The 18,776-nt window shown below is 32.7% G+C and overlaps 1 protein-coding gene across 1 annotated transcript; it reads left to right on the forward strand.

The window, feature by feature from the left end:
* Positions 1 to 2,792: 2,792 nt before the first annotated feature.
* p (WD40 repeat domain-containing protein pink) lies at positions 2,793 to 18,213 on the forward strand. The gene is made up of 5 exons (XM_088234938.1): positions 2,793 to 2,993; positions 9,888 to 9,998; positions 11,432 to 11,686; positions 12,621 to 14,921; positions 17,009 to 18,213. Exons 1-5 carry the CDS (start codon positions 2,895 to 2,897, stop codon positions 17,444 to 17,446), a joined length of 3,204 nt encoding a protein of 1,067 aa, XP_088091064.1. The 5' UTR covers positions 2,793 to 2,894; the 3' UTR covers positions 17,447 to 18,213.
* The last annotated feature ends 563 nt before the right edge of the window (positions 18,214 to 18,776 follow it).

Consider the following 18,776-nt stretch of genomic DNA (forward strand, 5'->3'; position numbering starts at 1 on the left):
CCTCTGCCTGGAACAAATTGCTTTCAAACTTACGAATGATCGACAGTCCCAGTCAGTTCAGATCCCAACTAAAATTTTACTACTTTAGTTTATAATTCCCTCAATTTTGAATCAGAAAATATAATGTGAAAATAATATGTCACTTAAGCTTAGTTAGAATGTAAGTTTAAGTATAATACAATTGTAAAGCGCCGTTGAGGCATTCATATATTTATATCTTCTATGCCTTGAGGTGATTTTTCTCAAAAATGGCACTATTATAAATCAGCCAAATATTATTATTATTATCTCGTTATTCCAGCAATTCCTAAGCGGATTGTGAACTCTTTCCAGGCGATACAGATGAGCCGAGTTTTTCTGCAGTTTGTCCACAAATTTCTTAAGGTCACCGAAATTCACTCATTGATCAAAGATCACCAAAGATCACTGAAGTCTCATGAAATAGTAGTTTCCATAAATTTATTTATTTATTTAAATCTTAAAATAGGGCACACATATCGTACATATTGTTATGTGTGTTCTAATAATAACATTGCAAATATATTTAATTTATAAATTGTTTATCACATTTGTCTTGACCATTATTTTAAATTTTGATATGTTTTTTTCTTCATAAATATTTTTTTCCATTTCGTAATACTTTTAATTAAAAGTATTACGAAAAAAAGCAATTAGCTTTAAATAAAATTGAATTTTGTGACTTTGCCTTTTTCCTAAATGGAAGTCTAATTTTGTTCTTTTCTCTAGTATTGTGATTGTGTTCATGCTGGTTCCGATCAATTTTTTTCCAAAATTCTGTTTTTTTATTAGAGTTTATAATTTTATGAACAAATATCATTGTATTGTAAAATATTCTTTGTTTATATGTTAATAATTTCATTTCATTTACCATCGACTTTACCCTCGTATATCTCAATTTCAGTTATAACATTAATAAATTAATTATATTGTGTAAAAAAAATATTTGTTATTTCTTTCTCTAAATATGTATATTATTTGGATAATTCATAATGTGTCATTTTTGTGAAAATCGACTCAAGGGCGCTGTACAATAAATAAATGTCCCAGCACGTCTTGCAGCTACAGAGCCCATGGACGGTTGGGATTCTAGTTCCCCGTCTCCAATTATGATATATAGGAGCTAGATTACAGCATGTCTTGCAGCTACAGAGAGCATGGACAATAAGAAATCTAGCCCCTATTTATGTTTTTTTATTTTTTTATTAATACTTTTACAGTGTTTGTATTCTTTTTTTATACAGAATAATGTTCCCTCACTGGGGTGTGCCGAGGGAAACATTTTACAAAAAGTTAAACATCCCTTAAATTAGTTATTTAACAAAGTCAACATAATAATAAAATACAGAAAAACGTAATTAATCTATTAAACATAATTATCATTAACATAATGAGCAATATAAACTAAAATAATCATAAAAAAACATAACCAATTTATAAAGACCTGTAGACCAAATTTCATATACAGTAAACAAATTTTACCTATTTGGCTTGATTCACTCATCAATCCGTGCGCAATCAATCTGACAATGAAGTTTAGATATTTAAAAAAATGAAATAAAAAACAAATTGATAAAAACAGAACTTAGATTACAACAAGTCTTGCAGCTACTGAGCGCATGGACGGTTGAATTCTACACCCCGTTTACTAAATTTAGATATTTCTAGTAACGAGAGAACCCTTTTAATACCCATTTACCACTTTAATATTTTTGCCTCCTCTTTCACAGCAGTAGCTGATCGATTTTAAAATAATATACCCACTTATGTCAAAGACGTCCTCTTCTTTATTTATATATAAATCAATATTGAAATCTCACTAGCTTTGTGTTGTTGTTCAAATATTTATTTGAGTTGTTCTTTTCTCTTTCTTCTTTCCCATCCCCTTTCTACTTTTTATAATATAGTGTAGATTTTTAGTTGATTTTTGTTTCAAATTTTGCATACTTTATAATATTTTTTAACATAAAGTATGTCCACATACTTATAATTTTCTCAAACTGAACGGTTTGGGTAGGTAGGAAGAAATAACTTTTATTTGTACTTATATATAAAGTGTGAAATAAATAAATAGATGCAATAAAACAATTAAACACTTAAACACTGAGTGATTTTGATTTATCTGAACCAAAAGATATAGGATAAATATATATATATATATACATACATATATATTATTTACTTATCTCGAAAATGTCCAATGGCGCATTTTTTTTACTAGTAAACATCGGTTTTTTTTATATTTTTAGGGGAAATAGGCTGGATAGAAAAAAAATAGATAGTCTTATTCACCCAAACTAATATTGAATCACTTGGGATGGTATTTTGAACGCAAAAGCGCGCAACAGTCCGAATATCAGCCCTGCTCCACAAATGTATAGTTTATTTTATGTTTTTGTTCTTTGATTGTGCGTTTTATAATATAAATAATGAATGCATACTTAAATAAAATATAGAAATAAATACGTAGTGTTTAAAAACCAGCCGAAAATTTTGTTATGTTTCTCTATATGTCTTCTTTGTATAATATTCTCACAATACGTAAAAAAAAGTATATTGTTAAGTATCCTCAGCACGGGTTACCCCAGTAGGATAACATAATTTGTATTACTTATTATTGTTTAAAATGTTAGAAAAAAAAGAATAAATAATCAAATACTTTTTCGTGGTAAAAATATTTTATTGGTATTTAGGTAAGTACTATAAAACATTCGTTTAGTTATGTTCTAGCCGTTCGTATGAAATAAATAAGGAAGGTAAAAGTTTTCATTTTTATGGCAGCTCCAATCTCCAATAACTGTCATGAAGAATTGACAGAATACAAGATACAAGTCAAGTTAGTGTAGTCAGCCTAAGCCTAAACCTAAAATAGAACAATGGACCAAATAGACGGGCAAATACCGTATCTTTTATCGGAATGGCCCGATATTACATCAATAATAAGCTATCCGCTTAAATGCACCCAACGAATAAAGGTATGGCGAAAATATTTCAAATAAAATTTTGACCCCAAATACCGTCTAGCCCACTTTCGACGCTGTATTTTCAGATACATAGAAAACACCATCAATCAATTATAAATATAGTACTTGTTTTTCTCCACTCTTTCTGAATACAATTTCACTGATACCTACAAATAATCTTGAAATTTTACCACACTAAATTCATTGTAAATTCCCAACTCTAAAAATATACATACATGTTGTTTATGTTTATTAATAACCTTAACTCCATATGAATCATTTTTAAATTATTGAATTATTATATAATTAACTAGAAATCATTACCAGTTGCTACCCCAGAATATTAAATTCTCTATCTAGAAACCAAACAGACCAAAGCTTGTCTGCACATTTGTCTATCTGCAAAAAGCGTTTGATAGAGTTGACAGAGAAAAATTATGGAAGGTGTTATCGGAGTATGGAGTGAGCGGAAATCTGACATGAGCTATTGCTTCTCTGTATAAAGACAGCATAGCATGTGTTAGGGTAAATGGATCATACACATCGTGGTTTGACATTCATAAAGGAGTCAAACGGGGATGTGTGGTGTCACCATGGCCGTTCAATGTGTATATCGATAACTGTATGAATGAACTGAAAGGCTGATTTAACATTAGGCTGAGCAAAAATGAATGATTTAACTGTCAATTGTCTTTTGTATGCTGATGATGCCGTGCTTCTTGCTAACACCAAAGAGGAACTGCAATTCTTAGTAACAAAGGTCTACGATGCATGCAAGGGAAGCGATGTGCTGATGAATGTCAATAAATCGAATGTGATGGTTTTTGAAAGAGATGAAAGTATGAAAGGAAATATGAAATCACGGTGAATGTGGTTATACTTGTTTAAGTAGAGGAATTTGCGTATCTGGGAAGTATGTTTACTAGGGATGGAATGACTGAGAAACATATTGAAAGGAGAGTGAGTGCCGGGAACAGAGTGAACGGTGCACTTAAATCAACCTTGGCAAATAAATGTTTGTCGCAAGAGGCAGTTCACTATGGAATCCTGGTCCCGACCCTGATGTATGGGAGCGAAGTATGGACTTGGAAAAATAGGGATGAAAGAAGGCTGAATGCTGTCAAAATGCGATCTCTCAGGTGAATTGTGTGGTAAAACTATGCACGATAGATGCACAAATGTTGAGATTTGACATTATGGCTGAGATATGCATTACCGACATGTAGAGCGAATGGACAGCAAAACAATGGCTAAAAACATTTACTGTGCGAATGTTGATGGATGCATAAATAGAGGACGACATGGCATGACCAAATTCAACAAATACTGAAAGATGGACTTGTCAAAAGTCAGAAGATGTATGAATGTAGAGGAAGTGAGATCTGTATGCAAAGATAGAGTAATGTGGCGTTCTATCCTCTCTGCCTACCCTCACAGGAAACGGCGTGATGGTTTGTTTGTTTGTGTTCTATCTAGAAAAATAATCAGCATTTGTTAACAAACATAGCATCATTAAAAGGACCAAGAGAGCACCTATTTAATTAAATTTTACTATTTAATTAAATAGGTGAAACTATTGAATACTCACTTCTCATTTTAATATTTTTATCAATATGTGTCAGAATATGTTAATATGCAACACCATTAAAGATAATAATTATTTATTGTTTTTATAATTACTGTGATAGTAGTCACATAGAAATCCACTGATAACCCATATACAGTGGAATCCGGATATTAGAATTACCGACACTGTTATCAATCTGTTATTGTTATCAATCTGTTACTGTTATCGTAATCAGTCTGTACAGAAATCATTTACCATATTAGCCTGAATATAATGCGACCTAAATATTTAAAGCCGGAATGAAGAGAAAAATTATCTAATATTAACCCCTAATATATAAAAAGGTACTCGCAAAGGTTTGCTTTTGGCCTAATAAACCTCAGCCGAAATCAAGCGAGGGTTATCACTAGATCCCTTAAGGGGCACTGCAAATTGAACAAACACCTTGCTAAAAAATGAACTTTACCGAAACTTCTAGATGTAGGTTCTGCAGTGCAGATGAAGAAACACCTATACACATTCTATGTTAATGTGATGCTTTACATCATAAAAGAAGCTGCATCCTCGGGGACCACTGGTAAAACCTGAAGATGTTGAAGAGCTCGCCCCCCACCTAATAGCCCGATACTTTACGAATCTGGGCTTGGAGAGGGAGATTGAACAGAATGAGAACTTGCGCTTTCCGAAAAAAGCGAAAAAATTCCACCTTAAGAAATATAAACCTTGTACATAATATTGCAACTCCCACCTAAAAAAATAAAAAGTAGCCAGGCTCTTTAAAGCCTGGGCTTGGAGGGCGAGAACTATTCACGGGGACCCGTCACAATAGATCTTCACACGTGGCAGTGACGTCAGGAGCTTGTATAGCACTGACCCCCTCCTTTAAGAATAAGAATAACCCATAATATAATTTGAATGTGTGTTTTAGAAAAATGTTTTGAGTAAAAAATATCGCGTTATATTCGGACTAATACGGTATGCGTCGTTCCCAAAGTGGTCTATATCGACCTCCAAGGGTTGACTCCAACCTGCAAGAAATCCATGAGAATGAAAAAAAAAATTGTGGGTGCATGAAATGTGAATGGGGGTCCACAAGAGTTGATCCCATTTAGGCAAACCGTCACGAAAATTTTTACTTTTGTAAATGTAATTATCCTCCTAAGACAGATCCTTTCGTGTCATGCTTTGATTTCTTTGTGTATTTATTTTGTGCAAAAATGTTACTAGATTTGCATTTTGCCTTGTTTTTTTTATATTTATATTTTTATATAATATTTATATTTTTTCACCTACAGTAAATCTTGTCAATGTCAGTAATTCTGTGTAGCTTTAAAAACACATGTAAAGTTGATGAATTTGAAAACTAAAATCAATATTAGGAAAGTAAGAGTTCTACCCAAAACAAAAAAATCGACACATGCTCTACGAGACAAAAAAGTTTGGGAACCTCTGATCTATATAAATCCACATATTTATTGTTATCAGACTACGCCTAATGTTATCACTAATAATAATATGGATAATAACATGGACATTACAAATTAAAATGCTTAAGAATTTCTACAAAATGATTTTATTATTATAAACTTTCTTGACATAAGCGTCCAACAATGGAATTCTAGACTATAGCTAGATACGTAAATGGCTTTTAACCTAAAGCATAACTATTGCCATAAGACATGACTATTTATATTGTGATCTCTTGGCATAACCTGTTCAATTATAAGGCTATAAATATATAGTTCATCATTAATAACTCTACATACTTATCATAACAGACAAAATGAAAAAAGATCTGTGGATTTTATCTCTTCAAGAAAAGAGAAAATTTTAGAGCGCTTTAATAATTTGCCTAAAATGCATTAGCAGAATGCAGCTGTGTAAATAAAAATTTTACAACCTTTCTTATGAATAGAGCATGTATGAAAACTTCAAGTACAGTATTTCTATATTATTGAATAGATAGAAAGAGGGATAATCTAAGAATGACTTTGTCTGTATATATTTTTTATTTATCGAAAAAAATTGTTGACAAAATAAGTATAAAATTACAAATGTTTTGTGTATACATAATTGAAAATGTTTCTATGTTTTTTTAATTTTTTTATTTTTATTTTTTATTTTTTTTATATTTTTCTTTCTGTTGACGCCCATGGGGCTTTTACATTATACATACTATATAATAAGAAAAAGTTACACATTAAACATAATTAACATTTTATCAAATATAAAAATTTAAAAAATATATTTTTTAAATTTAAAAATAAAGTTACATAGTTAACATAATACACTATTAAGACATAATAATACATACATTATATTATGTTTATAATATAAGGCATAGTAGGATTAAAATAAAACATAATTATTATTATTTTTTTATTTTTTACACCGGTAAACTAAACTTTAAAGTGAAGTTATCCAAAATGTTGAAAACTGAAAAGGGTTTTATAAACTAAAAATATAAAACATAACACGGGCTAACTTTTAAGCATACATAAATACGATCGAGGATTTATTGACTAGACTCTGTCGCGTCGGTCGCCTGTAGTACTTTGGTCTTGAATATGCTCAATGAGTAACAAAATATATCAACATCGCCATATTCATTACCAAGGCAATGGAGTCTACCTATAGGTGAATTTACGTAGTAGTTGTGCCCGCTGGACACCTCGACAAACACCGACTTATTTCGTGTGCGGCGGGAACAAACAATATATTTTTTCCCCTGCTTTATTTGCTGACCAAATTAGAATATTTTACTTATGTAAGTAAATATTAAACACAGATAACTATATGACACATTTTATTCCAGAAAACATGAGATAAAAGAAAAACAAATTCATATTCAAACTCAAAAGTGTAACTTACATGATTCAATATTTATTGACTAACATTTTGTGATTTATTCATCGGGCTTTATCTTCACCAATACAATAAACTAATGGAAACGCGTCAATCGATGCTGGACCGATAAAATTAAATTCATATTCAATGTGGCAGCAAGGCTTATTATGGGAATAAAAAAATATGTTTAAAAACCAAATTTATATGAGAGAAGAATTAGCATAATAGAATCGGAAACAAAGAAATATTTGCATTCTTATGATTTACCCAAACATTTCAATTTTGAGGGCATTTTCAATGAGTTGTAAATAACTCACTATTAGAGAATGGAAATCGAGTTGTGATAGAGCTAGGTTCGAACCTTGGACCTCGGAGTCCGCGACACTAGCCATGAAATAATACAAACAAATCTTAATGAATTGCCCGCCTGAACATGATTTTAGTCATTTCCCATACATAAATAAGTATACTGTGGTGTATGACAGTCCTCCCAAAACCTGAAGATACAAGGCGATACTGATCTTAATCAGGCAGGTCAATTGAACTTCAACCAATCATTATGAAGATGCAGTTTCCATATATTCCAATTCTGATCGCCCCCGTATTATTATTATAGTTGGATAATTTATGTGTGAATCTCCATGAACCTCAATGGCGCTGTACAATAAATAAATATCTCAGAACGTCTTGTAGCTACAGAGCGCATGGACAGTAAGAAATCTAGCCACCTTACAAATTAGTGTAGTAATGAAATTTTAAAAAAGAAACTAGATTACAAAACGTCTTGCAGCTCTAAGCACATGGACGGTTAGAATTCTAGACCCCATTTACAAATTTTTGGTATTTTATATTTGATAACATTTACATAAATGGAAGCTTCTTATAAATCTAGCTAGATTACCAATTGTCAGAGAAGCTACAAAAGCTGGTCGAGTGTAATGAGGAATTCCAGCCCAACCCAGAATTAAATTTGAAAAATGTTTTCGTGTACACGTGAATATTTAAAAATTTTGGAGTAGGATGAAATATCTCAAAAACGCACGCAAAAATAAATAAAAAATGTTAGAAATAGTATTCATTTTAAAATCGTAAATAATGACGTCACTCCTTATATCTACGTGTAGTATTTCCGGTTTCCGCTTTAAAGCCCCCGCACCTTGTAAGGAACGTTTTGACCATAGAAAAAAAAATAAGTATAATTTGTGATTGAAAAGTTTTGACATTTCAACCAGAGATTATGTCAACTTTCTAGGTTTTTCTAAATTGAAACGTTTATAAAAACAACCATAACATAGAAATGAGCAAATTACGATCAACTAAATGAAGTAATCAAAGCAATCTTCCATAGATTCTTGCCAGTTTTGTTATTGGCTGGAGAAATACAACTTACCGCGGTCAGTGAAAGTAAGAACGCCAACCGTTTCATGACGTCACTACTGAAAAGTGACACACTGATTGCAGTCATTTGGCGCGGTATTTGATAAATGTAACTTTAAAAAATCATATCTTTGTAAATAACGCACAAAAAAAAAAAAAAAAAAATTTTGCTTAGTTAAAGTGTACACTAATAGAAAATAAATAAATTAGAAAACAGTGGAATTCCTCATTCTAGCAATTTAAAATTAAACTGAAACCAGTTTTCCCTGAAGATGGCTCCTGCAATGGTAGCCGAAATGTCGGATCAAATCCAACATACACGGTATCACCCAAAAAAGATACATAATATTGATAACAGTGACCGTGAAAACCTTTGCACCTATTTGATTTCAATAAATTTATGAAAAATAAATATAAGCATATTAGTAAATATGTCATGTGTTCATGCTAAAAAGTAATCAATAAAAACTAAATAAATAAACTACAAAATGATTGTTGAAATTTGGAGATGGATGTCCAAAGCTTTTGTAGATTGTATGTAGAAACTGCCAGCATGTGGCCTACTGGCTGCTTGATAATTCCTGGAAGATGGTATATGCACATGTGTATTGTTCTAACGACTTAGTGTCCATTTTAGTCCGTATTGTTTCATTTTATTAGACACAACATTCCTGTTCAATTATTTTTTTTACATTATTATTAGACAAACGCGTGTATGAGAAATTGAGGAAACACTGTCTCTTGATGAAAGCTAAATTTAGTGATTATGGCCATCTACCTACAACTTACTAATAAGGAAGACTAGATTTACTCAAAATTATACTTTAAAAAATAAAATATTCATAATAGCATAAGGATTTGATTAAGAATTGAAAATTATAAAAAAAAACCTCTACTAATCAAATAAATTTTAAATACACCCTTTTTATTTATGCTTTATTAAGTTATAACATTATATTTATGATGTCATAATTCACAAATTACATTTTCACCCATTAATAGTAAATGAAATCTGTGGATTATTCCATTATCAATGGGCAAACGTCTTAAGTCTATGTTTTATTGATTCGGTTGACTGTTATTTCATTTGAAATTGTTATTTTTATAATTTTCAGTACACGTGCTTTGATGTGTCCAAAGGATTACTAGTATTTGGAGCAACAAGTGGAGGATTATACGCATTCAATCGGGACCCCTGTTTATTTGTTCAACTTATTCCAAACAAAGTAAATCCCTTATTTTATTCATTCATGCACATTATATATATATAGTACAGAAGATATTTTAATACCCGGTACGGACAAAGAAAAACATTACTAGGACTTATTTAACATTCACAAAAACTTTGAACGCATCAAGGTAAATAGAAAACACAAACACGAGTAAAAAAACTAAGTTACAGCGTTAGCTTTTGACGACATACTTTGGCCAAGAGCCAAACTAATAACAATGATAGAAAATGCATAGTATGAATTATCTTTTGAGAATTTCTTCAACTAGTGGTTGGACTAAAACTCATAAGCTAAATTTTGCATTTTGTTAAGGAGTAAATACTTTTGAATGAAAATAAATTATTTTAATTTTTTGCAACAGAGGGAGGAAATTTGGCCAGTCTGCAAGCATTTGGACATACTCAAACATTGTTGATAATAAATAAGTTATTACAAAAAAATATTTTCCGTGTCCGGGAAGATGAAGAATAGTTCTGATTGTCTAATAGAACAAGAATCCGGGACAAGTGTTTTTGACTCAATAACTACTCTGGCAAAAACCTTGAAAAAAGAAATCGAAAAGAGATAAATTTCCTTTTTTTGCATACTGGTTTGCCTATTACACTTAAGGTCACCTGTTAAATTTCTGGCTGAGCAGATGTAAAATATTGGCTTTGAATGTGATTTTACACTCCGATATTTCACTGTCTTTAGACTGACACCTGGGTGGCGATTACAAACATCTTATCTTTGTCGATATCTGTATCGAGATGGTGTACTAACTTTTCTACTATCTCCACCCCGGTATTACAAAACCGACTCTTCCGACATGTCAAAAAAATTAAATAGTAATATTTTTTTATCACATTCGCAACATTTCTCCCGAAGTGTTTCCATTGCACTGTATGGCGCATGCGCATTATCTGATCTGTATGTCGCTGTAACTATCTCAAATTTTAAGAATCTTAACCATTAGACGCTGCCCTAATTCAAAACTATACTCCGCGCGCAATGTCTAATTTAAATTTACGTGTTTCTCTTTCATATTTTAAATAAGCTTCTGTGATAAAAAGTAGCCACCTCAAAACTGTTCAAAATTTAAATAAATCCAATTTCAAGCCAAAACTTCCAGCTTGAATGTAATTTTTAGTGCGTGGTATGTACTGTGGGGTATGGGTGCCCTCAATACCTATTAACCTATTTACCTCAAAACTGAAAGATTCAGGGTCGATAGTGTATCTTCGTAATTGCTTGGGAGAATTTATCTTGAACTATACCGTCATAGTGAAGGTATGCCTTCTGTGTCTTCTTATTGTAATCGCCACCCTGAAGCATAATACTGTTCACCTTACCTAAATGTAATAAATTATCGATCTGCAATTAGAGTACCTACCGATGTAGTGCTGAATGATGATGAAAAATATAAAATAAATTCTTGTGAATTTCAGGAAGGAGCCATCACTCACATTAAGATATCTCCGGATGAGAAACAAGTAGCATTTGCAACTAGTAAAGGAACTGTTTGTGTGTGCGATTGTGGCGATGCGGGGAGTGGTTCCTATGTCCGTTCTCCTCTGCTTCAGACCTCCAAGGAACACCAAGGAAACGAAGTTACTGCCCTCGTGTGGAATAAGACAGGCTCAGAGCTCTATATCGGAGATGATACTGGGATGGTGTCAGTGCTGCATCTATCAAAATATATTGTAAGTCAACAAAATCAAACGCTAACTGAAATCTTTCTCTTAATTATACTGCAAAAATTCTCTAAAATGTATTTAAAAAATGAAATAAAAATAAATAAACATGAACACCTATTTTCAACGCATGTTTTATGTGCCATTGTTTATCCTTATTATTCCTATTTGTTGACTTATCATAAGTGTGTAAAAGGTCTACACAATCTAACAAACCACTGTCTAAATGAACTAAAACATCGCTATATCCTTTTGAAAGGCGCTTCCGACAGCCCGGGGTTAACAACGGGTTCTGCCGACAGGACTCCTTTTATGGTACGATTTGTATGACTGAATGAGGGTCGTCCTGCTGGCAATACTTATGCCCCATGCGTGACTCCACGTGTTTCCGCTATTGTGTTTATAAAAAATATAGATTTTGCCCTTACGAGGATGCCATATCCTATACTCACAATGCCAAACTCGCTAAGAGAGAACGATATGCACTACTTTTTTTTAAAATGCTTCCTGCTAGCAGATCTAAAGATCCTCATATAATGAAATAGTGTGCATCATACTGGCATACTCATATCACAAATTCCTCCTGGTAGGACTATGGACATTCTATCACTAAGAGCAGTTGAAAATGACCCGCAAAATTAAATATTTGCGTAAATAATAACAACGAAAATATTTATTTTACAAATAAAAAATAACATTGGTATTGGTCTTCAAAACTATGTGAATGTGAAGTATCAACCTGAATTATATTTATTTTTAATGATGTTAGTTATTATAATGAACTTCCATCGAGTAAAACTTATCTTAATATTTTTAGAGTAGTTTGGGCTCTTTACTGTTTTTCATTTGATACAGTATTTGACATTTTGCCATAATAATAAATTCTCATAATATGTACATTTAAAAGTTTTATTTTCTTATTGTTTCCTTTTTGGATTTGCAGACAAAGAATGTATTTCAATCATCCGCATTCCCCCTTATGCATCTGGACTCTAGAATTGTTCAATTCGATATGAAAGAGAATATGCTTCTTGTCTCAACTCTGACGAGATGCTTCATCTGCGATACTATCAGAGAACAATACAGGCAGATTGGACAGAAGCTTCGTGATGGGCTATTTGGTGGATGCTTCTTTTACACGTGCAAGGAGGATATCCCAACTATGGAAATACCAGATAACACTCAAAGGAAAAAGAAAGCTTTTGATGCGGTTGAAGAGGGAGTTGCCATCGAAAACTGCGATAATCTCAATCATATCAAGGTTTTTTCTTCTCGCCCTGGGTCTAGATTTTGGGAGGTTCAAATCGACGGAACTGTTATTTGTACGCATCAGTTTAAGCAACTATTAGCTACTGCGCCTTCTAGTATCGTCACAAACAATGATTACGACGCCCAGAGCTTTGATTCATCAGTGGAAACAGATAATATGTATCCTGCGCAATCTCTCAATTTCACTAAAGTATTCATGTTGTTAAACAAGTTTATTTTTACAAATACAAAAGATGGCGTCTATATTTTTGATCCTAAGCATCCATCAGTGGTTCTGTGGAGTGACAAATATTCTGACATTGTAGATTGTAAGATCGTCGATGGATTAATTTATCTCTGGTTGGGAAATGGCAATATGGTGGCTTTATGTTTTAGTTCTGTTGAAAAGTTTTTACTAAAATGCTTCGTTAATCAGAAGTATAAACTTTGCGCTCAAGTGTGTTCGCTACATCTCTCTTCTCTGATGAGTACTATTGGGAAGTATAATAAGATCTACATGCTCGCCGGACTTGGAGAGAAATTAAACGATATGTCGGAACGCGATTTGACTGATAAAATAAGCCCATTTTTAGAGGAAATCAGTAAAATAAAGAAAAGTAGTGGACAGAAATTAAAGTCTGGTATTTTTGTCGTAGATAATAGTTATATGGCAAAAACAGCATCGCAAGATGAAGATGTTTTTGATGAATCTGATTCCCACAGCAAAACTAGCTCTGATGATACAGATTCTATGCTGTTTCAAATATCTCCCGATGCGCTTCAAGCTATCAAAGGATTTGGAAATTCCTTTTCTGACAAACTTAGTTTGGGAACAAAAAGTCTTAAAAAAACTTGGGATCACTTAGAAGATAAAATGAAGAAATTCGGTGCAGAAAATAATATTAACGAACCACTCGACGTTAGATCAAACAGACACGAGGAACCAGATATAACTTTAGAAAATCCAAGAAACGCTCTCTATGAATCGGAGGAAATAGTTCTCAAAAAGCACTCACACTCGAATAATACTTCTAATTCCTTCGAAAAAGAATCTTCACCTAAAGTGGATAAAATAACTCAAAGCATCTATCACCACGTGAAACTGAGCGAAATTAACAAAATAGATTTCAGTGAAACTATCTATTCTCTGCTATCCAATGAAACCTGTGATATTAAATATATTTATGATATTGTAAAAGATGTGGAAGAATTAATGATTATGTCCGGGGACTCTTTGGAATACTCAGCCTACCACTGTGGAAAGGTTTTCCTGCAGTACGTTAGCAAAACGCCCAACTTAGACGAAACAATAAACTTGGTGATTAAGAATGAAGTGGTTTGTTCATATTTTCTACAGGCTTTTATAAATATTAACTCGAATATGGATCGCTACCCAAGCTGTGAGTGTGGGTACCCCATCCCCAACTCTCACTCTAGTCAAACTCCGCTATTTTCCAAACTGATTGACATTTTTATAGAGAAACGCTGGAACTCGTCCCAATCTGATCAATGCTATGATATTTGTAAAAAAGTGCCTTACATGTGGAGAAAGATAATTTTCTTACGTAAGAATGAAGACTTGTTGAATATTTTACTTTTGATTCTGCAGATACTAGATGAAGATTTAATATATTCCTACTTACCCAAGTTCACCGTAGAGACTTGGGAAAAAGCGATTAAGCTCCTCAGCACACTGAGAAATAATGAGTGTCTCAACTGTGGAAGGAAATTTCAGTGCGCTGATCACACACTGCATGAAAGCAATCTCTTAAGTTGGGACGCCATTGGCTCTCTAATAATCAAATCCGTCGGATGTCAAAATGCACCACAAATATTGCAGTCCTGCGCGAACTTGATACCTATAGGCGAATTGACAATTAAATTCTACCACACTTGCATATTTGTAAAGCTTTTTGAAAAGTATGACAGCACAATAGTAACTAAACTTGTGGATACAATATATGAGGCTTACAACTTTGAAGATGCTGTTACAGAGGTATGTATAAGAAATTCTAATCTAGTCGTACACACAGTTTTGTTTAAGCTAATTTTACATTTTAGTGAGATGTTACACAGCCATAAGTTATACATTTTCACAGATTTGTATTCTGAGAACTTTAGAATTCAGAATAAAATCGACGCTGGAAAGGCAAGGCACTTTAAGCGACATTTTGCAAACTTTAAACGAGAGCCATTTAAAAATTTAAAAATCATTTTTTTTAAATATACCTCCATTCAGAACATTGTCTATAGACGGGGTAAATTGGGGTAAATGTGTATTCGCCTATTTATTGAAAATATTTTACAAGTCCTGTGTCTGTCTGTCGTTATTAAAACTGCGATTTCGCTTAAAGTAAATAGCCTTTCCAGCATTGATATAACCCTTCTCATGAAAATATACGCATTATGTACTACTAATGACTTTTTAAAATAATGTTTTTTGAACCCATCTTTCAAATAAAAAATCGTTTAAAAAAATGATTTATTCATTTTCATTTAGTGTACATTTTCAAACATTTTGCAGATTTTTTTGACACATTTAATGCGTTCTACATATTTATATTGTAAATTTACAATATATATAAAGGTGTTTCAGAATGTTTTTCGTTTTTGATACTTAAAAAAAAAAACAGAATTGGCTCAACCGCAGTTTTATTTACTGTTGAATTAAAGAGCCATTTTTTATTTTTTATTCATGAAAAACAACCGATTTTAAAAATGCACCATCCACTTCTTCACAATCATTTAGCCTGGCACTAAAATTTTAAATCACTCGCTGGAGCACCGCTCTTAGAATAGCGTTGATTTCTTCTTTGATTCTTTGCTTTAACACATTTCAGTTGGATGGTAGCGGGTTGAATACTTTACTTTTTAAGTAGCCCTATAGGAAAAATCAGCAGGCGTTCGTTAAATCTGGACTCCTTGGTGGCCAGTTGATGTCTCCTCGGCGACTTATTACTCTTCCAGGAAATAAATCGTGAAGAGCAACTATCGAGTCATTTGTGACGTGGGAAGTGGCTCCATCTTACTGTAAAAATGTTTGGCGATTGTAGCCAATATGGGTTTACATTTCTGGAGTCAGAAAATTCCAAATCATATGGCAATATCGATCGAAATTAACGGTCTGAGAGCGACCACGGCCATCCTCAAAGTACTGGCCGATAATTCCTTGACTTGACATGGCAACCCAAACGACAACCCCAACTAATGTAATTGTTTCTGATGCATTTCAAGCGGATTCTCGGAACCCCAATACCTGCAATTTTGTTTATTCACATGTCCATTTATGTGAAAATTGAATTCATCAGAGAACTATATGTTGATTCCACTCCATTGACACTCCTAAAACGATTTTTCATTGTCCTGCAGAATTTGACTCGTTTAGCTGGATCATCGGGCAATAACAATTTTGTATGGGTGAAAATGTAAATCTTTCTGAGTGAACTGTGGATTTATTCAAATTCAGAAATGCTGCGCATAATCGTAGTGACTGTTGTGGATCACCCATAACTGACTCGCGAACGCGGTTCTCTTGATGTCCTTTTGCGCTCAGTTGATTTGTCCGCCATTGTATTTCCAGTCTATTCAAACTTGCGCACCCAATGCTTGATTAAATTCGCACTTGGCACATTTCTCATGGACGTTAAATTAAAATGACTCCTCTAAAGACGACGGGCAACAGTGTAAGAATCGTCGTTTCTATAAAATGTACACACGCAAAATGCGCACTGCAATCCTGTGTAACGATCCATGACTGCTAAACTAAACAAGCCCGCCGAGCGTCTTGCGTCACTCCCCTCGCCCCGCTCCCTATGTTTTGCACGTAACAATCAAAACAAAAACAAAAAACATTCTGGACACCCTTTATTTTTTACTGTGCGTTTAAATGTTTGATAATCCTATGTTAATGTGTTAGTGCAAAACATACAAATTTCGTTTGTTTTAGTAGGCACACTAGAATTATTTATATGAAAACTTATTATGATGTTAAAAATTTGAATGGACTGTACTCAAATCCTATTTATTACGTTTTGTTTTTAATAAGAACATTAGTTATATACATATGTATGTATTTATTTTCAGCTTACAAAGCATCTCAAGAACTGCCTTCAAAATGAGTTAGTTCATACGGCTTTACCCCTTGTTGTTGCTTCGAAATCACCTAACTGGGGCCTTAAAATGACCCCGATTGCGCCTATAGATTCCGACATTGACATAAGTATCGGAAGCGAGATATTTAACCAGCCTGATTTACTCCGAAATCTCCTAGTCCCTAGTACCTCCACCCAAGCGAGGAAAGTCTCCAAGTATGAAATTGGAATGAACTTGGAACAGACGTTAGATTTTCTTGGTGACCTTTGCCCCAATAAGAACTGTCATCACTGTTGCTTGCCGTTGGAATCAAGAGTTCTGATTGCAGATGGCGGTCTATGGGTATTTTCCTGCGGACACACCTTCCACGGTGTATGTTTGACGGTACTGAAAATAAAATTATGTCCGCTTTGCTACAAAGGCAGGTAAACTGTAAAATTATAATTTTCTGGACTGGATCCGGAAAAAATAATAGATATTCCCACTGGTGAATTATACTAATAATTTATTTCGGAAAGTCTGTTTTGCCTGATTGGCTGGCTCAAAACTTTTCATTATTGTTTGCAGCCCATTATCTCATTTTAAACTTAATAGTGTATGTTTTTTTTTTCTTAAAAAAAATATTGGAAATTTAGAAATATTTTAGGTTTATGTTTAAAAAAGTAGTCTTTGGTACTGAAGCCTTCTGTGTCTTTATTTGCATCTTAGTAATTGTTGGTATCACCTTGCAAACTTGCAACCAGTGTAGGTGCTATTTTTATAGTCTGATTAACTTGAATCTAACTTTATGAATTCGACTCGGCTTTAGAAAATGAATGTCTTGAAACAGTAATATTGCATGCATGTATTAATAGACATAAATATGTAGTACATAATATTATAAGGTATTTACTACAACTAGGTAACTTCAAAATCACATTTTTTAAAATTAACCACTAAAACACATGTATCCTCCATGAATACAACAAATCAACAAGTTATGCATTCAAATCATCACAATATTATTTTAATGCATCATGACTTGTCTGTTTGCAGCATTCGTGGAGGAAAATAAAAAGACGTCTTTTAGCGGTTAACTCAAAAATCCTAATTTTGAAGTTATGCTGTTGTAGTAATTACCATATGATATGAGATCACAGGAAAAATGTATTGCCTTCTACACTCGTAGCATTGCTGTTTGTAATTTAAAAAAGAAATATCCAGCAAATAACATTCAATAAATCTGCTATTTAAAACACTTTAATTATTTTGAGAAATTAAACTTTATCCCTAAATTATGAAGTAACCCTTTTGGCAATTCTGTCAAATCTTTAATTGATTACAATTACCTTTGTTGAATACAAGATATTGTGTTTCAGGTATTTGTTTTCAGCATTTTTGCACCCTCCAAAACTTGTAAATAACTTAAGTTTACATTTAACTGCAATATTTTATTTGTGCAATAATTATTCAATTATGTATTTGTAGCAATAGTTTGGCAGTCCAAGTAAGTACAAAAAAAATGGTTATTTAATCTTGTATCTGATTGTGGTGTGCTTTGATATGTGCGAAACTTATCTATTACAGAAGGCGATTGATTATGAAGCATATTGTACTTCTAAGCGTTGATTTAATCAATTCACGCATCAAATTTTAATATAAGTAATTAGTCTACATAATTTGCTTTGCACATTTGAGTTTAGTTCCATTACTTTCTAGTATTTTATGCACAAAATATACAGAATGCTTAAATATACATAAATAAAATTAACAATTTATT

The sequence above is a fragment of the Micrasema longulum genome, unplaced genomic scaffold, assembly GCF_059751315.1.
Source record: "Micrasema longulum isolate JH-2025_06_02 unplaced genomic scaffold, ASM5975131v1 h1tg001305l, whole genome shotgun sequence".
Classification (NCBI taxonomy): Eukaryota; Metazoa; Arthropoda; class Insecta; order Trichoptera; family Brachycentridae; genus Micrasema; species Micrasema longulum.